The sequence below is a fragment of the Solanum dulcamara genome, chromosome 12 (assembly GCF_947179165.1).
Source record: "Solanum dulcamara chromosome 12, daSolDulc1.2, whole genome shotgun sequence".
NCBI classification, from domain to species: Eukaryota; Viridiplantae; Streptophyta; class Magnoliopsida; order Solanales; family Solanaceae; genus Solanum; species Solanum dulcamara.
In genome coordinates, this window is record NC_077248.1 from 37,626,149 (window position 1) to 37,653,599 (window position 27,451).

General features: G+C 38.1%; 1 protein-coding gene across 7 annotated transcripts; it reads right to left on the minus strand.

Moving 5' to 3' along the window:
- Positions 1–27,451, minus strand: LOC129876323 (GATA transcription factor 24-like). 7 transcript variants are annotated; one of them, XR_008763355.1, is made up of 8 exons: positions 26,985–27,451; positions 25,998–26,081; positions 25,787–25,920; positions 22,558–22,668; positions 22,263–22,368; positions 15,150–15,917; positions 524–595; positions 324–384 (listed from the first exon to the last, which is right to left on the minus strand). XR_008763355.1 is itself a non-coding variant. In XM_055951735.1 (7 exons), exons 1-7 carry the CDS (start codon positions 27,384–27,386, stop codon positions 292–294), a joined length of 1,002 nt encoding a protein of 333 aa, XP_055807710.1. In that variant the 5' UTR covers positions 27,387–27,451; the 3' UTR covers positions 1–291. The 7 variants fall into 7 exon arrangements, 2 of the variants coding, with proteins under 2 accessions (XP_055807710.1, XP_055807711.1); XR_008763353.1 differs by lacking the exons at positions 324–384; positions 15,150–15,917 and adding exons at positions 9,216–9,350; positions 9,446–9,531; XR_008763354.1 differs by lacking the exon at positions 324–384 and adding an exon at positions 9,216–9,531.

The window sequence follows — 27,451 nt, forward strand, 5'->3', positions numbered from 1 at the left end:
TTGGGGTTAAGTTTTTCACTACACTTTTATCATGGATCAAATACTATTTTAAAATGCTTTAGTGCTTAAACGAGTTGTATAGATCTCGGATGCAGATTCAAAATTAATTACATTTAAATAGCAGAATCGACCTATATGATGAAATGACCTAAAATCTCAGCAACAACATCATTCATGTGTTTGCCTGAGTTACAGTATCATATGTACAAAAGTATGCAACTTTGGCAGATATTAGACACATGATATTTTAGTTCAACACCACCAGAGGAGACCACAAGTAAGAGCTCTCTATCATTGTTGACACGGTAGCACAATGTTCTCATCATCTGAAGTCATGATACCAGCAGCAGCCATAACATCTGATCCATCAGCTTCACCATTATTCTAGCAGTGAAAATATCATACCAAGTTTAGTTTAGGTTACCAGAGATTACATATCGGAGGATATCCGTAGCCCCACCAGAGAGAGAGAGAAAGAGAGAGAGAGAGAGAGAGAGAGAGAGAGAGAGAGAGAGAGATGCACCTGTTCGCTAGATTTCACAGAATGCTCCTGCGATCCTGTAGTTGAAACTTTAGAAAGATCTCTTAAAATCCCCTGCAAAATTCACAAGGAAGGCAAAGTAACATCACCCCACTCATACAACCAGATTACTGATTGGACATGATGGAAGAAGTGACTTTTAAGTTCTGATTAAAACTTGCATCAAAACTTAAAAATAGAAGTTGAGAGCAAAAGAGTGTTAAAAGCAAAACAACATACATTTCATGAACTTAATGGATAAGAATACAACATTTCATTTCATAGAGAAAACCAAAAACCCAAGATGTGATTGATAGAGGAAGGGCTATTTTGAAGAAAGCATCCAAAGAGCTAGCTGATGAGTCTTTTAACAGAGAAATAAAAGGAGAAGAAGCAAAAAGTGGCAAAAGGAAAATAACATATTCAAATATACGATTCCAGAATTCAACTTTTGTAAGTAGGAATAAAAAGATATACCAGCATTGAAGGGAAGTAACTTACTAAACACTAAAAGAGTGAGATCACTCACCACCTAGGAGGTAATCAATTTCTAGAAGAACTTGATTTGTGAAAGCATAACATTACACATTCAGTGCCGAGATTACTGATAAGCAGGAAGTATATACAACTCATTTAAGTCATTTAAAGAACTAATTTTGTAGTTGGTATTTTTTTACCCTTTTTTGGAGCAAGGTATGTACATCGCCTCTATAACCAACAAAGGTAGGGGTAAGCATCTGCATACATCTTACCCTCCCCACAGACTGCACTTGTGGAGTTATAATAGGTATTTTGTTGTTGTATAAGGCAGGCTAATTTTTATTATAAATAGTACCAACAACATACCTAGTGTATTATAAATAGGATCAAGTAGTTTTATTATTTTGCAGAAAAAACTACTTTACCCATTTATTTTTACCAACTCAGAAGATGGTTGATTTCATTGTCAACTTTTGAAGCAGAAAACATTTCAACACTTTGCAAGTATGCATCTTGCAATTACAAAGCTCCTCATAGAAAGCAACTCCCTGAAAAGGGATCTCAGTGACAGAAAGGTCATATATCTAGTTTTATCATCTCCACTCAACCCAAAAAAAGCGGAAAAATACTGCCGATGGAGAAGGATAATTCCTAATGTTGAGTTCAATAGCCTAACGGAAAAAGAATAGGCACGCTTAACCACAGATTTTTTTTAATTTTTTTTTAAAAAAAGAATACATTCTCTACAAAGTAAAACTGCAAAATAGTTGCTTAAAGGTCCTAGCAGTGTTGCAGAGCCAATAGACATGGCGAGTAAGTCAAACAGATAATCCATTCAAAGCATAGTGTGACACTAAATTAAAATGTGAATATAGAAGAGAAACAATAACCAACTAAGACCGTCAGGAAGAATTAACTACATATATAAAAGATAAAGTTTAACGAAAAGTGAGCAAAGGAGGGAGGATGTAGAAGAACTGTTGGTGGTGGTTAATAATGTAGCCAATATTCTTGCAAAACCAGGAGACAGTAGAGTTGATTTCATCCGTCCTTCAACTCTTCTCTCATTTTTTTCTCCATCTGCTTCTATACTTCACCTTTTCATATGCCGTTTTAAGGATAAATTAAACATGTTTTACAGGACATCTGAAGTTAAAACCTCATAAGGTGGCTAATAAACTTTGGGATGTGCTTTGGAGCTCATCATTTTGTCTCCGTCTGCTTCTACACTTCACCTTTTCATATGCAGCTTAAAGGATCAATTAAACATGTATGACAGGACATCTGAAGTCAAAACCTCACAAGGTGGCTTATAAACTTTGGGATGTGCTTTGGAGCTATAGGGTCATCTTTGAGATAGCGAGTATGAACCTTGGGCAATTTGGTGTTTGGAAGAACCACCTTGGTTTAAAAAGGGTAGCCTAGTGCACAAAGCATCCCGTGTTAGCAGGGTGCCAAAGTCAGATGAAGAGATGCACCCCCAAGGGGTGTGATGTAGACAGCCTACCCTTGGTTCTAGAGGAAAATAACTCAAAATTTCAAAAACATAAAAATGATTCGAATTTGTTTTGATTTTCCAAAACAAAAATCTTACCTTTTGAAGTTCCAGTTTGACCTTCCTTTTCTTTAATATGGTCTTCCTGTAAAAAAAAATTATGCACCATTGCTTCTACTTCTTTTTTATTTTTTAGCACATAATATCATTTTTTAAAATCCTCCTCTCCTTGTAATCATAATTCATGTTTTTATGTCATATGGTACAACCTTGTTAATCTAATGCATGTCGTCTTGTTGAATGGTTATATATATTTATACTACGGAAAAGGGTCAAAAATACCATTAAACTATGTGAAATGAACAAAAATGCACTCAGTTGATAGTTTGGTCCAAAAATACCCTTACTTTCAATACTTGAGTCCAAAAATGCCCTTATTGTTACTTGAATGAGTCAAAAATGCCCTTTTCCAATTAAATATATTAATTCTCTTCTTTTTAAACACATTCTTTTACTAACGATGATTTGTTTTCATTAGAAAAGATTTATCCTACTTCAATTCGTAAAAAATATTAAGAAATAAACAATATTTTCTATTTCATCAAAGAAATATTATCGTTATTTAAATGAAAATTAAAGACGGTATTACTATGAGGGCATTCCGATAAAAACATAACCTTTAAAGAACCATATTTTTGTTTCTATTCTTTTAAAATCACTTTTAACTTATAAATAAGTAGGAAATAATCTTTATTTTCTTCGTAATCTCATTTTAACAATTAAAATAGAATAACTATGTGTACCTTTTTAATTGATAATATACGTCATATATATAAGATCATAGTAACCTGTTAGTCATTTTTATTTAGATAACGATTAAAAATTTCTAATACAAAAATATTTTATTTGATAATCTTTTTCAAATCGAAGTAGAATAAATATTTTCTAATTGAAAAAAAATATCATTAGGAAAAGAATGTATTTAAAAAGAAAAGAAATATATATATTTATTTGAAAAGGGGCATTTTTGGGTCACACTATTGAAGGCAAGGACATTTCTGGAACAAACTATCAACTGAGGACATTTTTATTCATTTCACATAGTTTATGGGCATATTTTACCCTTTTCCATTTATACTATGATGGTTGAAATACTAATGGGGATTAAAAATTACCCTTATAGTTTTTAAATAAAGTAATAAATTTTATGAAGGTTTCTAGAGAAAGCATGCACTAGTAACCAAAATAGTAGAAAAACTACAAAAAGAAAATCCTCGCCCAATCTGAGACGTCTGAGACATTTCCATCCTCGCCCAATCCTTGTAAGTCCCTTGCAAAAATAAATGTCTCCTACTCTTAATAAAATCCTCTCATATAAATATGATTACCTCTATGAAATAGATACTATACCCAATGAAAATAAAGTGTCTTCAACCTACTTGCCCCTCCTAAATCCATATTCCATTTTTGCCAAAAAGACATGCTCTCCGTGGTTTACAAATTTGTTCCTTGGTCCAACAGAAGCCTGAAGGAGTTAAAGAATACGTTGTTGCCTCAAAATTTGACCAGCACACTATACTTGCAACTCATGCAGTTTATCATTCTACAAATTCCTGAGGATTTTCCTAAATAGTGGAAAAATCATGGTTTGACCCATATCCATTTTGGAGCCATTGTGACTGCATTGACATATCATGGAAGGAAAGGCCAACTGGTTGTAGCTCGCCTTTCACTTCTTCATACCAGATACAATGAGTGCCAACATGCAAATCTGGGTACCACAGAAATTACACTAAATGCTGGGACAATTTTTGTCACTTTATTCCCAAACTTCAACATGTACATGTATGATCCGTATTTGACGGAGGCGCTAAAGATCCAAGTCCAAATCTAGGGGGTTCCACAAGCTAGAGATGTTATACAAACTACTCTACATTATAAAATAGCTTGGTGGGTTCAAAATCATACAATGGATCCTTCTCTTCCACGTGGAGAAAATGCTTTGCTTTTAAATGTAGACGCCACCAACGAAGCTACCATGTGCACCCAAATCCCAAGGCAACTAGCTAGAGAAGAACTAGTCAAAATTCTTCCTAATTCATGGGTTACAAATTATTAAAAACTGACAGAACTAGTTGAACCTCTCCAATACTCTCAATCAACCTTTGTCAAAAAACATGACAAAACAGTTTCTATAAGTTTTGAACACTCTCATCTTTAAAAAACAAATAAAACAGCATTCACTTTTCAAATGTACCAACCTGCTTCCACTCATATAACAGAAAATGCCCCAGAAACATTCTCGTTAAATCTCTCATGTATCATGAGTGAACATGATTTGATAAAATAATTCAATAAGGAAGGCAGTGATATAAGGTGGTTCAAATGTCCCTTCACAGGACATTGCACACAAGATATTGAGTGTGACAATCAAGAATGTCTTGAAGATGAAATTGAATTGGATGAACATCACGGGAAAAGAACCATACCAAAGAAAAAGAACAAAGGATAAAAATCTCAAAAAGAGTTCTGAAAAAAAAGTATGAAAATGGAGATTCATCTATTGGTTCATTAGCCGCCCAGGAAAATATGAATTTCTTGTTTCATACAAACCCCAAAATTGGTCAACCCTACCTAGCCCAAACACATAATACAAGCTCCCAACCACAAATGATCCCAAACCTCATATATTCATGATGAGCCCTTCAAGCTCCAGTCAAACCTCTTCCATTCAACAACCTTTTCAAAAAGATGGCATGAGCCACGCACCAAAAATTCTGAAGTGGAATGCTATCCTGCCCAACGGAGAAAAACCACCCACAAACGATGTAGAAGCAACAATCAATTGGCAATCTGAGAATGCAATCTATCAAAACAAAATGTTAACCATTATTTGCAATTATCTTAGAAATGTTGCTCACACTCAAAACAAAATGATGAGAAAAGTGGAGAGATTGAGAAAAAAATGGAACAAGCATCTTCTCAACATGATGGACTTATCAAAGCCCTGGAATTGAGACTGACAAACATACAGTATGAAATTTGTCCACCAGACACCTCACTTTTCCACTTATTTCAACAATAACAAAAAGAGATGGCTGCCATTAGAGAACAAATACAACAACTGAAACATGGTCACTTTGAACCGCAAAGGACTCAAAGAGTTACCCCAAAAACCACCTAATTTGGACCATCCTATACTGTTTTCCCTCCATTTCACAAGACCCTGTGTTTTTCACTCAAAAACAACAAGATGAACCTGAATTTGACATTGCAAAATTGGTGTGGAAAAGGAAGGACTCCATTGCAGCTCAAAAGTAGTCCAAAAGAAAGAGTTTGGGGAAGTTCAAAAGACCCAGACGCAAATACCTTGATGATATCAGATCAAGTAGTACCGAACCACTATGGCCTAGAGGAAGATGATATCGTAGGATCCAGTACTCAAGATTCACATGATAGTGATCCTATCAAAGAAGACTCAGAAGCAAGTAGCTGATCCTATCAAAATTGGCTAAACAGGAAAAGTAGCTGATCCTATCTGAATTCACTTCAAGGTTGTCACGACCCAAGCTAGACCCTAGTCGTGACACGGCAATTAGAATTCGGAGGGACTCCAACCAAGTCTCTTAGCATACATAGCATGACATACATGGCATGAAATCAAAAGTAAACTTTAAACGCAAAAGATAGTCTCAAACATAGAAATCTTGATAAAAGAGAAATCCCAAACATCATTGTCGAAATGAATAAAAACATACTCGTCTAGTCTGACAATGCCTCTGCTACTATAAACGGGGGCATATGACAAGCCTTAGCTTACCCAAACCGTAAAAAGTGAAATAGTCTGAATATAAGGAAATGACATAGTGGTTACGCCCTCGAAACAAGAGGACTCACCAAAACTAGCAACTCTGAGTAGAACCTGCGCTAACTACGAGAATGGGCAAAAGCGTCGTGACTTATATTATGAAACAATATAGGCAAAAGTATTTGTTAGTACATGGAATGTACTAAACATGTGAGAAATATGCATAGCGTGAATAAAAGGACATAATAATAATGAACACAAGATGCATGACCAATTTCCTTGAAAAACGTGAAGTAAATCATAAAATCATGATATAAGGTCAACGCATCATAAAAAGACATCATTCAAAAGCTTGTAAGAAAACATAGTCATTTTGTGGAATATGGACCGTAATCGACAATAAAACCATGTGAGATATAACATGGAGTTCGATGTAACTCCAACATCGAAAAAGGAGAGGCTACTTGCCAAGTTAAACTCCGTATCATTATCATCATGAGCTATTTGTGGATCCACTAGCTAAGTCATTTAAGACAACCTATGGGGGCACGTAGTTTGGGACTAGAGGTTGCTACTAGAGACTCCCTTACCAAGCCTCCACCTCAAGCCCTCTCAGTACTAAGTCAAAATGTGGGTGGACCCACCTCCGGACGTCGGAAAATTTCAATCTAAAGACGGGAACGAAGATCCCGTTGAGACGAATCCAATGAAAGTTATTACAGCTTCAAATTCCAAGTATAGCTTCTCACATCAGCCAAACAATGAAGCGATCAATAGTCAAGTCACTGATGAGGAGCTGAAAATTTTTCAAAAAATAACGTATCTGCAAAATCGTGGATTGATTCATCTAAAAGGAATTGGAGGAGATGAATCCTCATCAAAAGGACTACATACAGTCCAAAAATCAAAGGAAACAATAGCATCAATCGCCAGAAATGATGAGGCGATTTCTGGAAGAAGTAGTCCAGAATCGCCACCACTACGCCTCCACATTCGACGCAGCTCCGGTGATATACAACCCAGCGGACCTACTGGGGTTTGGTCACAAGCTCATCACGAAGCTGATGGGACAATTTTCACCGAAGATATGAACGTCGGCGATGACACTGGTGACGGCGCCGGAGTTCCGGCGACCAAATTCGACCAAATTCAATACCAAAATGTCCACAATGATGATGTGCATCTTCTTAGCATGGAGCCACAGCTCGAATCTTCACCAAAAGCTTCGAATATCTCCAAGACCACTGACAAGAGTGATGGAGCCGTAGCTCCAGCCAACTATACGACGCAAGACCAGTCTCAAAATGAACACAATGGTGATGAGCACCCTACCAGCCACTTAAGGTACTTTGAATCTTCAACAATAAGCTCAAATTTGAAAAGTCGTCAAGACTACTGTGGTGTCACCGGAGCTCAGGTGAACCAATTGATGAAGGACCAGTGCCAAATTGTTCATCAGAGTATTACGCAACTTCCAAGCCACAGAGGGTCACTCGAATCTTCACCAACAAGTTCAAATTTGAAAAGTCGTCAAAACGACGGTCAAAGTGAAGAACACAGTGACAGGCCTATTCAAGATGTGAATAATGCATTGACTCAAAACCAATATCAGCAACAAAGGGAGGTGACACAATACCAAAATATTCAAAAGAGTATAAATGATCATCTAGATAAGGATCACCATGAACACATGACTATGAGAATTGATCATATCAATCATAACAGCAGCAGTTCAGCACAAGGATTATCAGGTAAGACTACTGACTCTTCTATATTAGGTGTTAATCATGTGCACAATGGTATCCACATGCAGGCTAAAACTGTTGACCACAATAATGTCAATTTAAAGTTTAATGCTTTGCAAAATGACAAGACTGCTAAGGCTACTAATGCTAGCACTACTGAGATGCATTTAGAGGTGATCAAGAATAATAAGGTGCTGCAGGATTCAGTTGATCAAGTGGATATTGCTGCTAAACATACTGAACAAGGGAATACATCCCCTGGAAATGTGCAAACAAACAACAATAAAAACCAACAACCTACACAACCAAATGTGAATACTCAATCTGCCCAAAGACCTTATGTACCAAATACCAATCCTATGATAGTGTTAACAATTTTGTACTCACAACCACTAAAAAAACTTCTACTGTGAATAATGGAAGCAATGCAGGTCCCAAAAATCCAAATCAAATTAGAACTCCAAGTACTAATATTCCTAATCCTCCTAATCATGTGGTGCCTCAGGCCTGGGCTAATAGAAATAATCCTGCACCCCAAAACACCAACCAAATAAGAACTTTTAATCCTAATAATCCTACTCCACCAAATCCTGTTGTGACCCATACACTTGTTACTAGGCTTAGAGCCCAAGAAACTATGCAGAATGCTCCTATACATATCTCTCCTCCTGAAATCACTACAAAACAAGGATACCCTGCAGTATTGTTTACAGAGGAAGACTTCATGGTTAATCTGGCAGGTAGGTGTAAATACACTCTTATTGGGAAGTTTACACATACTATGCCAAGAATGGAAGTAATTAGAAAGGAGTTTATTCTCCAAACAGAACTTAAAGGAGGGGTGAAGCTGACTCATTTCAATTCTAGACACTTATACATTGATTTAGACAATGAGTTCGATCACTCAACAGTGTGGTCAAAAGGAAAAATGTTCATCCAAGGCCAACTTATGAGACTGCAACTTTGGACTCCCACATTTAAACCAGAAGAGGAAACTCCTTTGGTCCCTATATGGGCAATCCTACCAGAACTTCCTTGGCATTGTTATTGTATGGAAGTAGTCACACCTCTACTGTCTCCAGTTGGGAAAGTGCTGTTCTTAGACTTGGCAACATACAAGAAAACTAGAGGTAGCGTAGCTAAGGTAAAGGTTCAAGTTGATCTTACCAAGCAAAGACCCCAACATGTCTGGATGGGTTTTGAAAAAGATGTGAATGGCAAAGGTAGATGGCAACCAATTCAGTATGAAGGGGTGCCTGAATATTGTCAGCACTGCAAGCACCAGGGTCACACCCTCAATGCCTGCACAGTGAAGAAAAGAGAGGAAGAAAACAGGAAAAAGAAAAATCAAGAAGAAGCTGCAGTAATCAAGGATAAAGGCCAAGAACAATCACAACCTGCCAAGCTACAAGTGCAGAACAACCCTTCAACACCTACTGCTACACTGCAGCCACATATTGCTAATGCTAACGCAGGAGAAAATCTACAAGAAAAGGAGGTGTGGCAAAATCAAAAGAGGAAGGGCAAGAAAAATGGACAGCTTCACCAACAAGCAGCACACCAACAAAGTAAACAAGGCATGATGCACCAAGGAGAAAGTTCTAAAACTCATCAAATTCCCACAAAGGACAATCAGCAAGCCAGGAGCATGCAACAAACAGGTATGACCTCTAATATTAATGTTTATAATCCTCAAAGCTGTAATGTTGCCTCTGGAGTCCAGAGACAACCCCCTATGCCTCATAGAATAGCAAATCCCAGCCCCCATTATCCCTTGAATCAAGTGGATTAGGACAAGGAAAAGACCATGTCTGCAACTGCTAAGGTCAATACTACAGCAAGGAATTGCCCAGGTATTGACTCAATGCTCCCACACCCCCAAGGCTCCCCCAGTAATTTATTTAATGCTTTAACTGCTGTCACTGATGCTGCTGAAGTAGTTAATGGAGGTGAGGATGGGGGATGTCAGGAGACACCTACTAACATGCAGGAAGGGGTTACCAGGGGGAGGGAATCTCAGTTGGATGACCATAGGAATGACTTTACAACCCCTGCAACCACTCCTCACACTTCTAGCAGATCAAAGCTGCAGGAACATCAACTTGAGGTCCAGGAAGAAGGTAATATCAGAAGGAAAAATTCTATGGAAACACTACAGGGTACTGAGGCTGATAGTGGTAATCAAACCGCTACCAGCCACAACATTCAGTTTCACAAGGATCAGGCTCCACAATCTGATGCTCAGCAGGCTCAGCAGGCTTCTGAGGATAGGCTGCAGGTTAATGAACAAGATATGGGACATGATCAAACACCAAATATCAGTAAAACAAACACTGGAGCACAAACTCAGATCCTCAATAACAAATCCACATTGTCTCTCAGTAAGAAGAAGAGGGATGCAATGAGGAAGAAACTTATCCAGGATATGAAAACAGGACAGCCAAGTGTGAACTATGCTCTTGTGCCAGAACAGACAGGCATTTATGTTACCCCTCTACAAGTTCAAGATGTATCTAATGAAAGGCATGTTCTTAGCAAAGGAGACATCTCAGAGGACTTGACTGATGAATACAGGGTCACTCTGTCTGAAGATGAGGAAGACCCTGACCAATGGGAGGAAACACAGCAGGCAGATCAATTGGAGGCCTTCAGATCCACCATGGCAGCTGTGGTACAGCAGGTTAATGAGAAGAATGGTCCATCTCCAAGAAGCAAGCAAGAAAAGAAGAAAAATAAGCAGAGTACCATCAACAATACTACTAATGTTGCTATCAAAAGCATCATCAACACAAGGTCTAAATCTCAAAAACCTCAATGATTAGTACACTTTGTTGGAATGCTAGGAGTATTGATACTCAGGGTGCTCTAGACAGATTACAGAGGTTGAAAGATTACCACAAGCTCTCCATGATTGCAGTGCTGGAACCTTTCTCCAACAAAGCTCAGCTTCACTTCCACTGAATTCAGTTAGGTATGGATAATGCTATGAACAAATCCAACAACAAAATATGGTTATTCTGGAACCAAGACATTGTGTGCAACCTGGTGGATCAGGATGAACAGCAGATCACTTGCAAGTTCAAGCATTCAGCTTGGCCTAATCAATATCTTATTACCTTTGTATATGCCAAATGCAAAGACTATATGAGAAGAGAGTTATGGGAAAAGATGCTTCAATTCTCTAGTATGGAGGAACCTTGGTGTACCATTGGAGACTTCAATGTGATCACAGATGTTGAAGAAAAGATGGGGGGGCAGCTTTATAACATGAACAAGAGCTTTGAGTTCATTAGTGTCATTGAAGCTTGTGGACTCACTGATCTTGGTTTTCATGGACAGCAATTCACATGGTGCAACAAAAGAGATGCAGAGGCTAGAATATGGAAGAGACTTGACAGGGCCATGGTCAATGATGCTTGGTTGGAGGTCATGCCTGTGACCACTCTTAATCACCTGGCATCTACAGGTTCTGATCACTGTCCTCTTCTGCTGGAATGCACTGAAAGACAAATTAATACTATCAAATATTTCAAGTTCTTACACTGTTGGGTTGAAAATGAAAACTTTCTTGCTACTGTGAGATCTTGTTGGGAAAGACCTGTGGATGGAAATCCAATGAGGATCTTTTATCAAAAACTGAAAAGAGTTTCTAATACTCTTAGCCATTGGTCCAGAAATCAGTATGGGGATATATTTGCCTCAGTCAAACAATTTGAGGAACAAGTGAGACAAGCTGAAGAAGATATCATCAGTGACAACAATGAAGATAATAGGGCCAAGCTAAATCAGATCAATGCCCAGTATATTAGGTACTTGAAGATGGAGCAGTCTATTTTGAAACAAAAAACTCAGTTGCATTGGTTCAAAGATGGAGATGCCAATACCAATTATTTCCATGCCATCATCAGAGGGAGAAGAAGAAGGTTGTTCATCCATCAGATCAGTGATGAACATGGTAATTCCATCCAGGGTGATGACAATATTGCAAGTGCAGCATGTGCACACTTTGAGAAAATATTTACTGCTGAGGAGAAACAAATCAATAAAAATGTGCTTAAATGCATCCCAAGGCTAGTTAATGATCAACAGAATGAATTACTACATTCCCTACCTACCAAGGATGAGTTAAAGGAAGTAGTATTTTCTATGAGTCCTACTTCAGCTGCAGGGCCAGATGGCATGAGTGGCAAGTTCTTTCACTCATGCTGGGATATCATTTGTGATGACCTACTGAAGTTAGTGCAATACTTCTTCAATGGTCACTATATTCCCAGGTATATATCACATGCTTGTTTGGTTCTACTTCCTAAGGTTGGACAGCCCAACAAACTTTCAGATTACAGGCCCATCTCCCTCAGTAACTTCACTAACAAGGTTATATCCAAACTCCTTTGCCTCAGACTTACTCCTATTCTACCTCAACTCATCTGTGATAATCAATCAGGATTTGTTAAAGGCAGGAGTATATCTGAAAACATAATGTTGGCCCAGGAAATTATTCACAATATTAAGAGGCCCAAGGTTGGGGACAATGTAGTGATCAAGTTGGATATGGCCAAGGCCTATGATAGGGTCTCTTGGTCATTCGATTGTATGGTCATGAGGAGGATGGGATTTGGGGAAGTCTTTATTGATATGATTTGGAGGATCATGTCAAACAACTGGTATTCAGTGATCATTAATGGTGCAAGACATGGTTTTTTCCATTCTACAAGAGGTCTCAAGCAAGGAGACCCCCTATCACCTGCCTTATTCATTATAGGAGCTGAAGTTCTTTCCAGGATGCTGAATAATCTTCACCAACACTACCTATATACTGGTTTCCAAATGGAAAGAAAGGGTCCTTAAGTGAATCACTTGAGCTTTGCAGATAATGTGATTATATTCACATCTACCAACAACTAACACTTATCACCAAGACTCTACAGGTGTATGAAAATAATTCAGGCCAGCTTATTAACAAGGATAAAAGTCAGTTCCTGATTCCTATGAACACTCCTGCAGAAGTTATTGATAGAATCAGCAGTATCACAGGTTTTAAGTGTACACATGGTCCCATTACTTACCTGGGATGTCCACTCTACATTGGAAGACAGAGAATCATATACTATACAAGTATGGTGGCCAAAGTTCTAAGCAAAATCAGAGGATGGCAGACTAAAGTGTTAAGCTATGGAGGTAGAGCAACATTGGTAAAGTCTGTGTTGCAATCACTACCAATCCATTTGTTGTCTGCAATCAGACCTACTACTACCTCTATGAAGCAGATCAAGGCCCTTATTGCAGACTTCTTCTGGGGATGGGACAAAGAGAAGAAAAAATACCATTGGGCATCCTGGGAGACTCTCAGCTATCCTGTTGAGGAAGGGGGAATTAGCATGAAAAATATACAAGAGGTGTGCTTAGCTTTGCAATACAAACAGTGGTGGACCTTCAGGTCCAAGAAGACTTTATGGGGAGAATTTCTGAAGGCTAAGTACTGCCAAAGGGCACACCCAGTGATCAAAAAATGGGACACAGGTCAGTCTATTATGTGGAAACATATGATGGCAAATAAAATTTATATTGAGCCACATATACATTGGCACATCAACTCAGGTACCTGCAGTTTTTGGTGGGATGATTGGCTGGGTATTGGCCCACTAGCTAATCACAATAACTATCTTCCAAGACTCAACAATAGTACAGTCTCTGAATTCCTTGAGAATGGGGAGTGGAATGTGCAGAAAATTAGACAACAAGCCCCTCCCCAGCTGGTGCAGCAGATCCTTAACACAGACATTATGTACAAACCTCACATACCTGATCAAGCTTGCTGGAAATTGAATTCTCATGGTGGTTTTACTTGTACATCTGCATGGGAACTAATTAGAAAAAAGAAGCCTAAGACCTTAACTGGTGGCAACACTTGGCACATCAATATTCCCTTCAAAGTTTCTTTTCTACTATGGAGAGCCCTCAGATACAAGCTTCCAACCAATGATAAAATTATCCAATTTGGAGCAGCACCAGCAGCATGTTCTTGCTGTTACAGGCCTGGATTGGACAATGTAGATCATATATTTGCTTCTGGAAATTTTGCCAAGCATATTTGGCAACAATTCTCCAGTTCCTGGGGGATCCTGCAAGGGACCTGCCCATTGAGATGCATCCTGATGAAGTGGTGGACTGCCAAGTCCAATAATGATGCTCATAAACTCATGTTGCAGGCCACTCCTATCTTTGTTTGTTGGCATATATGGAAGAATAGATGTGCAAGTAAATATGGAGGAAAGAAATCTAGTGTTACTAGAGTTAAGTTCTCCATAGTCAAAGATCTCTACATGCTGATAAGCAATGCTTACCCTTACATTAAATGGCCACAGAGCTGGAAAGAGCTGGTTACTATGGTAGAGAACTGCCAACATGACATGAGAGTGACCAAAGTTATGTGGATCAGACCTCCACCTTCCACAGTGAAGTTGAATACTGATGGGAGTGCATTAGACAACCCTGAGAAAATTGGAGCAGGAGGAATATTAAGAGACCACAATGGAAACTTAATATATGCCTTTGCAACTCCATTGGGACTGGGTACTAACAACCAAGCAGAAGTGCAGGCAGCAACTATTGGCATCACTTGGTGTCTCCAACATGGCTATAGTAGAGTGATTTTGGAGGTTGATTCAGAATTATTGACCAAGTGGCTGAAACAAGACCTCAAACCACCTTGGAGCATTCACAGATATGTTGCAAAATTGCAGTCTTTGGTCCAGCATTTGGAACTATTTCATTGCAAACATATATTCAGAGAAGCAAACCATCCTGCAGATACCTTATCTAAATACAGCCACATGTTCAATTATACACAACACTTCCACAACTTCCAGCAGCTACCACAGGAAACAAAGGGCTACATCAAGATGGACAAGCTAGGAATGGCAAGTTTTAGAAGGAAAAGCCTAAAAAGAATTAAACAACCTCCGTGACTGATCTCCCTTGCACTGTGTAATAGACTTTCTATGTATAATTTAGTTTATTCTTTCGTATTCAACCTAGTTATTTCTTATTGTAAGGGGAGAGTCTCCCTTGTTTATTGCTTTCATAGAACAACCAACTTACATTTAGATGTAAGAGCTAGAGTAGTGGTGTCTGCTTTGCTTTTTCTCTGTAGGTACAAGGTTGCATTGCTGTTAGCTGAGATCAGCAATTCATTGTGCCCTTGGAGCAGCAGTAGCGTGGTGCATCAGTTGACAACTTGGAGCAGGCCTTGGAGATGCAAGATTGATGCAGAGCTACAACACTTGAACCAGCAATTGGAATTATCCTCTTGTTTGTTTAATTGTGCAGGTACTCTACACAGCAGCAGCTTCCAAGAACAGGATCTTCAATATCAACACCCTATAACAACCTGCAGAATGCAACAACAAGCCAAACATGCACCACACCATCCATAATTGCTTCTTGGTATAGCAGTGGCATGGTGCAACTTTTGACAGCTTGGAGTTTGCCTTGGAGGTGCAAGAATGAGTACAACACTCATTATACAACATCCAAGAACCAACAACAACAAGAAGAGTGGTTGCAACAAGTTCAAAACTACAACAATTTCATATACACTGCAGAAATGCAACACCAAACAACAACTCAACCCACAGCTGAACCTGAAGTTACAGACTTTGAAGATGAAGCTACAGGTAGATGGGCTACAACACAAGAAGCTACAGGCAACACCAACAGGCTGCAACACCAACAACATCCATAGCTGCTTAGCTACATTGGGACAGGAACTGAAGCTGCAGGTAGGTCATCTTTTGGTCATCAACTTCTTCAGCATTCACTCTTCAACAAGAGGAGCACTCACAGACCCTTGACATAGCAGCTGCAAGTCTGCAGGGACAATGTTCTTCCACAACTTGACAACCTCGGTATTACAAGATTAAGAAAGACAAAGATGAAAATAACTTTCCCGACCCATGCGAAATAGAAGTTTCGTATACTTGCCCTTCTTCATTTTAGCTATGTATGATATGTAGCTTACTTGAATAGGACTAGTGTAGGTTACTTTATTGTATTCACATGGAAGGGGAGAGTCTCCCTCATTTACGTTTTTCTTAGTCGAAGTGTATCGAGAGGAGTCCTCTCATAGGTTTATTGCTTTTCTAGTTATTAGATAGCACCTTTTGTATTGGGGATGAGTTAGCCGACCTTAGTAGGTTAGCTGACTTATGAACCAACATAGGATCGGAGGTAAGGTTTATGTCCCCCTCCTTGTATTTTCTGTTTTGTTATTTATGTTAAGGCTTGGGGGTGACGCTCAACCACTGACTATGCACGAGAGGTGGGAGCCTCGTGTAGGGTCTGTTCCCATAAAAAAAAATCCTAACAGAATAAATAAAATCAATAAACAACATAACATTAGGAAAACAATAATCATATACTAATCCACATCATAAAATCATATAAGAGTAGACTTTCAAATCATGATTCATAACATATAATTCATAGACACTTACCTTTCTAAGCATCTAAATCATGATTTAATTCATATTGTCAGAAAACCTTTCACAATTCATTGATACATACTTGAAAACATCCTTGAAACATACTTCATCATTTTCGTAAACATGCATAAATCTTTCATCAATTTCATGATCATAATTTGTAGTTCATAAGTGAAAATCATAGACATAATGCATGGGTCCATATGAATCAATTAAAAATCATGTATCTTAGTAAATTCATACATAATAAGGTAGAACAACATCAAGTGAATCAAAATAGAAAGGACCCATGAGATTCGATATAAAACCTTACTTGAACTGGATGAAATTGAACTTGGAAAACAGAGATACTTTGGGAGACAATGGATGAAAGAAAATCCATTCGTGAATTCCCACATACCTTGATAATCAAAGCCCTAATGCAAGCTCTAAGATTGGAGACTTGAACTTGACCTTGAGGGAATGGGGAAGGTTTGAAGGGTTTGGGTAGTTATAGGACGTTCAAAATAGTCCAAAACGACATAGTTTAGGAGTTAAGAGGGTAGAAAATGTCCAAAATAACCCTGAATAAAATCTGTCGAAAGTGACCTACGACTAGGACCTACGGGTCGTAGGTCCTTTGACGATCCATCCACGACTCGTGCGTAGAAGTTGTGCACCAAAACAATAACAACTGAAAATTGCACCTTGACCTTACGACCCTAGTCTATGGTTCATAGAAATACTTAAGGGCTGTCAAAAGGGTTCGTCATGCCAACTTCCAAAATTCCAAAAATCAAGTCTTTGAACCCCGACCTACGGACCATAGAACTTCTTACCGTCCGTAGGACCCTCTCATCAAGTGACCTAACATTTAGTCAATTTTCCAAGCCTTAGGACCCTTCCTATGACTTCTCTCTATGCAATGTAGGACCTTATACGGTCTGTAGGTTCAACTAGTAGATGGAACTCATACTTCGTAAAAAAATTTCCCAATTCCCCAAGCCCAACCTACGACTGCTTCCTACGGTCCGTAGGTCCTTGTACGGGCCATAGGTGGGCTCATACAAAGCTGCACTAGAAGAATTTTTCTGCCTTTTTGCTTTCCTTTGACTTTCCAACTTCCGGGGTCTTATAAAGGTTCTCTAGAATTCATAGAGAACGGAGGAATTCCCTGGGATATAAGATAAAAATACCTCCCTTACGTCCCAAGATTTTGCTTCCAACATCAGAAAATCTTACATGAGGTATTCTATGGAGATACTGGCCAAAGGCAAGAAAAGTTCCAACGACAGTTCTTCGAAATGAAGTGTGTATCATTTGACAGAAATGTCATTGATATTCACTTTCAGAAAATGGCAAAAATATATTTTGAATTAGGTGTATATGCTCGTCTGAAACAAGCCTTTCGTTCATCACTGCCAAAGATGTTGGCAAGTCAAACCATGATGATCATTGAGGAGAAATTCTAGTCAATAACAATCCCACAAGTCGGCTATGTCAGACTTAGCTAGAGATCTCATTCTACTAGAATTTTCTATCTCAATTTTGTCCTTACAAGATGAATATTGAGAAGCAAAAATTTATTTTCCTACAAACCAAGTGCATTGCAAAGAAAATATGGCCAAAGGAGTGAGCATTAAAACGATAACCATCCCCACTGGGAAAAAGTTGCAAGCACCAAAGGAGTACCAAGTACCATATAAAACCACCCGAGATGAGGTGACTCAAGCAATCACAAGTATAAGATTAAATGTGCAATCTCAAAACTCACAAACGTTGGAGCACAATATGGCAGGACCATGACCATGCAACAGAAGATGTTACTACATAAGGTCGTTAAAAAGAAGCCTGAAAGATGAAGAACTTTCCAAGAAGAAACATGGATGAAGGATACGCAAGCCCACCATTAACACCCTCAAACGCTGCCCCATCAGATGATGCTTGATGACCAAAAACTATGGCCAAACGCAAGGTGAAACTTCACCCAAAAATGACTTGCCAAAAATATTTGGGAATGTATGGTCAAACGCTAGCTTCATGTTTTCATTAGATCTCTTCACATGTTTATGGGACCCGTATGTAGATATGTGTGATATGAAAAATAATTGTGCTATGTAAGATAAGTTTGTCTTATAATAGTTGTGTAGAACTTAGGGGGGTAGAATAATCTTATTGAAAATTTTGCTATATCAAATAAATTTGTGCTTTCTAAATTGCTCTTATTCTTCTCTTCGAAAAGATATGGAAAGGTTGATCCTTAATTTAGCATACGTTTAGGAAATGTTTGGCATGTTAATATGCTACAAGTACAATAGTTCTTTGAATTATAACAGCTAAATATGTAGTAGTATAAAAGTTTTCCCAAGTGAGTAGCTTAGCAAGTCGTCCTCGAGGATGTTGAAGCTAGCCCATTTGTAGGGAAAACCTTTTACATCTATGATCAAATTTACTGTTCGACTAGCTTGGCAAGCCATCCTTCGGGAAGTTGAAGCACAATCCTCTTTTGTAGGAAAACTATTGTGCTTGCAATCTTGCTGCCGTACTTGTTATTCCCTCACCATTAACTATTGTTGTATCAAATCTAGTGCATCCTCTCGTAGGGAGGAGCAATTTAGTAAAATATGTCTTGAGTCCTTTCCATCCTTGTCTAGTCCTAGAAAGTCCTGCAAAAATATTTGGTGCTCAAATTTCTCGATATTTTGGTCCAATAGTAGTGAAACTCTTGACAATTGAGTTCGGCATTGGTGACATGAGCTCCTACAGTTGTAGAGAGATCGAACTTGGTTGAGATAGTCCGTTACAGGGAGACTCTCTTTGGCGAGACGAGCAAGGCGATCACGCAAGCTAAATATGTGAGTTTGCGACTAATTGTCATAAGCAGTATGGAGGGAATCCCAAGCTGCTTTGGTAGTGGTTGCAACGGCTACAATGGCAGCAAGATTTGGATCTACTGACGCTAAAATTGCATTTTGGATCAATTGGTCCTGACGAAACCAATTCACATAATAGGGGTTGGCAATTGCCTGTTGTTTGTGGTAGTGGTCTCGACAGGAGCATGGGATAGTCCCATCTAGATATCCATAAAGATTGTGTCCTCTCATGAGTATGGACACTTGTGCCTTCCGCAGTGAGAGAAGTTATGGGTGCTAGCAAGTCTAATTGAAAGTTGGGTAACCAAGTTGAATTGAACAATGGTGGTAGGTTTAGTTGCATCGGAATTGGTAATTGAGGGTGCCATTGGTGGTGGGTGGATAATAAGAAACTTAGAACTTTGTTAGGTGAAAAACAACTCGTGATACCATATAAAGGTTTGAGATACAGAAGAGAAGAGATACTTTTATTCACGTACAACATGCTCATTATATAAAGCAAATACAGAACTGAAAATACTGACCCGATTAGGAACAAACCAAAAGAAGACCTAGAATACAAGAAACTACTAAAGTCCTAAATAGTACAGATGACTAACTATGTATAACATCCAATAGCTGAAATATAGGAAACTAATAATAGATTCCTAAACTGAAGGGTAACATTTATTATATGTTAATAATGTGTTGAAGGGAGTGTTCCTGCACATATATTGGACTCCATGTGCAGCTCATTGCATAAATTTGATCTTTGGGGACATTTTCATGGAAAGACCCTTCACAGGCGGTTAGGGTACATCCCTACATTATTCGCCTTTGTTATTTAATAAGATGAGGAGATTGACAAAACAAAAAAATTTAGTGAAACCTGGCAAGACTAGATTTGCTACTGCTTTCTAGACCTTGCATAGCATGCACACACAAAAGGCCAATTTTGAGAAGCTCGTTCATTTCAGAAGAATAAAACACAAGTAAATTTGCAAAAGTGACAGAAAAAAAAGTTGCATGCATAATGCTTTCTTATACCTTTTGGAATAATGTTGTGCATGCTCTTAAAGTTGGTGGTCCCTTGATTAATGTACTTCGTTTGGTGGATGGGGAGCAAAACCCACCAATGGAGTACCTTTATGAATCAATGGATACGGCTAAGAAAGATATTCAAGCGACATTTACTACTGAGCATAAATATGCGAAGTTTCTTGAGATATTGATAAAAGGTTGAATGATCAACTTCACCAACATTTGCATGCAACTGGGAATATTTTGAACCCATCACTCTCTTATGATAATTGTGAGAAGGATTTAATGGATAAAGAAGTGTGGAAGGGATTCCATCAATGTGTTGGTAAGTTGGTCGCCGAAGAAGATGTTCAAGATTCAATAACAAATGAGATTAGCACTTACAAGAGTGCCGATAGACTTTTTAGATTACAAATGGCATTAGAAAACAACGAAGAAGTCACCTGGTAAATGAGTGCTTCTACGTTTCTTTCTAGCTTTAGCATTTAAGTTGTTTCTTTATACTTGCTATTTTTGAATAATTGATCTACTTTAATAGTTGAATGGTGGAGGTTTTATGGCTCAGAAACTCCCGAGTTAAAAAAGTTCACCATCAAAGTTCTAAGTCTTAGTTGTAGCTCATTGGGGTGTGAATGAAACTCGTGCATGTTTGAACATGTAAGAACTTAGAGGAAAGATTTATTATATTGAGATAACTAAATTATATCTCAATTATCTTACCTCTTACTTATTACTTGCCACAATTTATTTGCAGCTTCTTTCCAAGAAGAGGAATAAACTAACCCTCAAATGCCTCAATGACCTAGTGTTCATAAAATACAATAGAATATTGAGGCGTCGTTACAACGCTCGCAGAGTGATTTATCCAATTCTTTTGGACAATATTGATGATGCCAATGAATGGCTTACTTAAGTTAAGAATGCTAAACATGAAGAAATTTTTTAGGGAGATTCTAATTTCACTTGGGGTGTTGCTGCGAAGGCAAGTGGGGTTGAGGAAAACCGTTCTAGTTTAAGGGAAATACTTCAAGCTCACATTGGGGGGAAAAGAAGTAGTTACAAGTCTGTCCCTAATTGATGAAGTTGAAAAAGATGATGATGGAGTAGAAGAAGATGATGAGCAATATAATGATAATAGAGGAATACAAGATTTTGACAATCACGTAGAAGTAGAATTGTAGAAGAATAAAAATCGATGTTGAACCATGAATAATTCTGCTTGTCTTATGGTGTATGTAGGATTTTGTCATGTCTACTTTTTAGTTTTTAATTTGAACTTTTGCTTATATATATTCACTATTTATTTTGGTCTTTTTTCTTTTATATTGTGCTTCACTTCAATGAAGCGAGCACTTCGCTTAAAGCGTGAAGCAAGGCCTTTTCACTTTTTTCCGCTTTACGGTTCCCTAAACGCTGGGTGTCTGAGCCAACCTGTGTATTTCAATTATTCCACGAGTACATGTTACCTCTCACCAGCACAATTATTTGGTAGTCTGCTCACCAAGACTTAGGTAGATGGAATGAAATCATTTGGAGCTTCTTGCATCTACTACATTCGAACTTGAGACCTCATGGTTCACCTCTCACTACATCGACCACTAGGCCGTACCTTTGGGTGCTAATCACACCTTCCTACCTAACCCATTTTTACATCAACAAATAATGTCTTCCAAATTTGGTCAAGGGATCACTGCTTATCCCTTAATCAAAGAACAAGAGAATAGTATAACGTAACACACAAATACTATTCTGCATAATGAGGCTCGTATAAATGGAACAAAATGTCAAGACACAATTATCATTATGTGAACTGACAACTGAAAAAACCAATGTGTATAGTGTTCAAACTCAATACTAACCTTATTGGCCCACGTAAGTCCACATGCATTGCAAAGTGACCTCGGGCCAGCTGGTCCACGACGCATCATAGGAGTGGATTTCGAACTAGTTCCACAATGTCTACATCTGTTGAGAAAACAAGAAAATAAGATCTCAGCTGCTGTATGTCTGATTTGATCAGTTCAACACAGACACCACATAAAGTTTGGATATTCTGGTATATAACGGGTCAACTGGTTATCACTATTGCTTTCGGACTTAATCAACAGAACAGAAACGCAAACAACTACAGATCTAGAGAAGTCTGACACTCACAATGCTTCCTGTTCTTCTTGGCTAGAGCCTGCATTCCCCTCTGCAGAAGAAGAAGCTGCATCATCAGATACTGACTTGGAAGAGGTAAACTGACCCTTTTTTCGCTGCATCCTGACAACAAATCCAAGAACTATGAGATGCAATAGACCACAGATCAATTTGACCAAAATTACTTTGAATGAGCACCCTAACTAGACCCTGCACGTCGAAGAATAGGCAAAGCCTGAACTTTAGAGCTTCAAATAGAAGAAGAAAAAGAACCAAGTAACCTCCCTACAAAACATATGGGGAAAGAGAAAGAAAGAGAAAGATATTGCATCCACAACATTTACACTGTCACAAGCCCACAACTAGATGTCACTATAAACATCTTTTAGCAAGAGCCATTTTACTTCCATAGGAGGAGAGTTCCAAATGACATGCCCGTGAAATGAGGATTGAAACAAGCCTTACATGAGAGATAAGCCAATGGAAGATTCCATTCACTACCATTAATATAATGTTTGTACATATTACCACGACCAGCTTGAAACCCAGAATCTACCCACCAAATCGAACTGCAGGTTCTGAGTGAAGTCAACAGATTGACAAGGTATGCGTCACTCTAGTGTGCAAATGCCATTAGGCTCCTTCAAAGTTTCCTCCAATGATCATGTCACTGAAAGTGCATATCCACTCATGGCATTAAACTGTCATATTCACATGTCAAGCAATGGCTTATTTATGGTTAAATTTTTCAGTTCATGTTCACTTCCACTAAATACATCTGCTTTTTCATTTGACAGGAGGGTTGCCCATGCTCTGCCACTATAATACTCTCTGTCCCTCCTCTGCTTGATGGATATTACTTTGGCTAAAGCATCACCATCTACAGCACTGAATCCCTTTCAGCTGGAGCTAAGAGGCATATGCTGAAGTTTTTCCTTTCTTTTTTTTCACTTTGGATAGATGGCATATCTCCATAACTTTCTAATACTTTGTTATGCAACATATAGCTGATTTTGTTTGTCAACATTGTGGTATCTACATTTCCCAAAAGGTTTTTTAGAGCATGCAGTTTGTTTACTGGACGTCCATATACCACAAGAGAATCATGAATTAGTACCCAATGTATCCTGATTAAAATAAATAAATTAATTAAACTTAAGGGATAATTTCATAGAACTCCCACCAGGTTCCCTTTATAACACTTAGGGGTCGTTTGGTTTGAATACAAGTTATGATGGGATTAGTTATGATGGGATAAGTTATGTTGGGATTAGTTATGATGAGATAAGTTATACTAGGATTATTTCTTATTAATCTTTTGGTTTGTTGTATTCAAAATAATATGCATAGCATAAATTTTAAGAGCAAGTTGTTTGTTTACAAAAATATAAAAGGGCAGCCCGGTGTACTTAAGCTCCCGCTATGCGCAGGGTCCGGAGAAGGGCCCGACCACAAGGGTCTATTGTACGCAGTCTTACTTTGCATTTCTGCCAGAAGCTGTTTCCAAGGCTTGAACCCGTGACCTCCTGGTCACATGGCAGCAACTTTACCAGTTACTCCAAGGCTCCCCTTACAAAAATATCTTTCCCTTTATTTAGTTTTTTACCGTTTCTTTGCAACCTGTAGTGATTCATTCTTAAAAATAAATTTTTCATCTTATTTAACTTAAATATTTTTACGTGTGCATTCCCATGATAGTACCATATGTATTTAAAAATAAAACCTTCATCCTAAATTTGTTATATTTATTATTGATATCACTTCATTTAAGCACATATCACTCTTAAGAATTAGTCAAATTAATTAATAAATAAAATTATATTTGTATAGTCTAATTTTTAATTAAAAAATATAAAGAATTATCATAAAAATAAGGAGTAGTGAAGATTGTAAATGTTATTATACATGATATTAAAAATAATGTGAATATACATTAATGTAAAAAGTGATGTATAAAAAGAATTTAAAAAGGATTTAAGGGGATATTTTTGTCATTTTCTCTATTTTATCCCTGGATAAATTATCCCAGAATTACTATACCACCCAAGAGGAGGGATAACTTATCCCGGTACTAATTATTAATCCCGGAATAAGTTATCCCAGACTTGTCAACCAAACAACAAATTAAGTGACACTATAATTTAATACCGGAACTATTTGATGTTATCCTTCACACCATACGACCCCTTAGTTCCCTTATGCTTTGAGATAACACCAACCTTCCTTAATTTGATTTTTTTGTAACCAATCTAGTTTTAAGTAATAAAAATCATGTATAATCCAAGTTTACCAATGTCAAACTTTATTAACTGCCCTTAATTTGAAGACATCCATACTTTCCTAGTCAATGTAAATTTGCTAGCTGAGGATTTTTATGTTTTTCAGTGTTTGAGATGGAAAATGTCAAGCATCACTTAAGAAACTTAGGACTTTACCTGTTTACCAGCAAAATTAGATAGCTGAAAATTGGGGAAAACCTTGCAATAGGTTAGAACCATCCATTACCAACAGTTTGAACACGATAAATCAGGAAAAAGAAAAACAGGAAACTAGAAAAGAAGAGGAAAAGAAGAAAGTCTCCAAAGGAGTTATAACTTGTACAGTTGCATTGTTTATAAGGGAGATGAGTGTAATACCGTAAACCATGAGGCAGGTAAGCATTATGAAGCCAAACTTGAGGAGAGGTTTTTGAAAGTATACCTAAAACTAAGTAAATAATAAACCACTGATATATCAGGGAAAGGAAAAACCAACTGATTTATATCTCACTCACTCCAGTTTTTTTTTTTTAGTCTTACCCACTCCAACTTAAAAGCAGGAGACTTAACTCATTTATACCATACAATTAGCAGCACAGCACTAACAGAAACTTCTAGCATTCAGCGAAAAGCTAGAACTGGCAGAAAGGTATCATAACAATATGTCTTACAAGGAGCAAGTTGTCACTTTTCTTCTACGAAGCATATGGAAACAGTTTGCTAACATTTCAGGCAATTCTTTGTTGTTCTCACACACTCCATCACATTGCTCTCTAGAGCAACAAGAACTGACGAATGTAAAGCATCAAATAAGTGTATTTAATACTCCAATTCTAACTAAATTAGTGGTAAGTTCAATTAGAGACGTAATGAAAATTGGTGGAGACGACTAGTGATTAGTTGTGGTACATCAAACATGGAAGAATTTCGTTTATCCAACACTTCCAACGTGATCTTTAAGGAAATAAATTAAGTTCTATTACCGAAGTGCAACTTCTTTCCGAACAGTATATCGAATCTTTTTATCAAAGCATCTTTCTTTCCTTTTTTCCCTAAAACGACTCAAAGAAGCCGCCCGTTGCGGTTGATTCAATCTTCCAGGACCCTCACTTGAAGCCTATGGAAATTGCAAGAGAAGAACCGTAAATGATTGCAAACCAGCAGAACACTACAGAAGGGAGTAAAAATGCATACCCTATGACTCTGGGAAGCCATATTGACAGTAGGGATGCCAGCAGGGACTTCATATCCCCCCAACAGCAGCAGCACTGCCTGAACCTGAAAATCAATGGTGATAAAAAAAAAACATTATTTATCCATATAGTGATTGCCTTAAGATGAAATTATTCATCATTTCCAACAAAAAAGAACCTAATTAGAGCGGAAAAGATCATAGAATATTCATTTAGCTGACTTCATCAGGATTGAGACATAATTGATTTCAAGATTGATTCATCACAATGCTTGTTGATAAGCAGACAGTAATTCAAACAAACTAAGCCAGATAAAAGTCCACCCATATCCATTAAGTTCTTAAATTTAAGAGCCACCCCTATATTTGGAAAAGCAAAAACCTTGGTTGACCTCTTTGCTTGAAAGGCTAATCAACTTTGCATACCAACTCATCTTTCACATACAATCAAATCTTAGAAATTACCAATTCCCAAGTCTTGAATCACCTCAATTACAAAATCAACATGAACAACACCTCAATCCCAAGCTAGTTACAGTTTGTTATATGGATCCTCAATAGACATTTTGCTCTGTTTGGACACGCTCATTCCATTAAAGTGAATGTTTTCCTGGACTTATATGTCGTACAAAACTTAATTTTTTTTCAGTCCTTGTGGAAACCATTAAATGTTATCCATGAATATACTAAGCAAAGGCCTTATTAATGGGAGATGTCTTACGTGCCATAGACTCTCTAACAAAACCCTCCTAGTTTAACCTATGCTTTTAGAAACCAAGTAATCCACGTGGTATCAACCTAATACTAAGCAGAACTGTCATGTTAAGTGAGCCAATAGCTTCATCCAGAAACACATTAAACAGATGTAGACATACTTCAAATAGTAATTCACTTGGGCAAAACACACTGCAAAAATGCGATCAAGATTCACAAGTAAAGGTCTAACTATTGTACAAGAACAAGAAGAAAGACCTAAATCAAAGAAGCACCTTTTCAGGAGAAACAGCATCATACACAAACACTTCGCCTCGAAATGACAGCGTAAGCTGATCGCTACTTCCTCCGCTAACCATTTCCGAGCCAGGGACATACAGAGCGTTATGCGGAACGCCTTCCACACCATTCGGCGCCGCCGCGGTAGTAGCCACGGTACCATCGGCGCCGTTGTGGAGCGCGTGAGAACGCGCGTGGTGGTTCTGGTCGTAGCCAATGTGATGAGAAGAGTCTTCTATGGACTTCATTCCTCCTCCACCTCCAGCACCGCAGCCGCCGGCGACCTCCTCGTCGTCGTCGCCGTCGCCGCAGGCTAAATGAGTATGTTGCTGTCCCTCTCGCTGTACTGCTGCGGTCATTGTTTCTCTTCTGTACATCGTATCTCTAATCCATGTCATTTCTCCATGAAAAATCTTTATATAAGTAATTACCTTGAAGTACTTAAGCTGGTTTGTCGTGAACG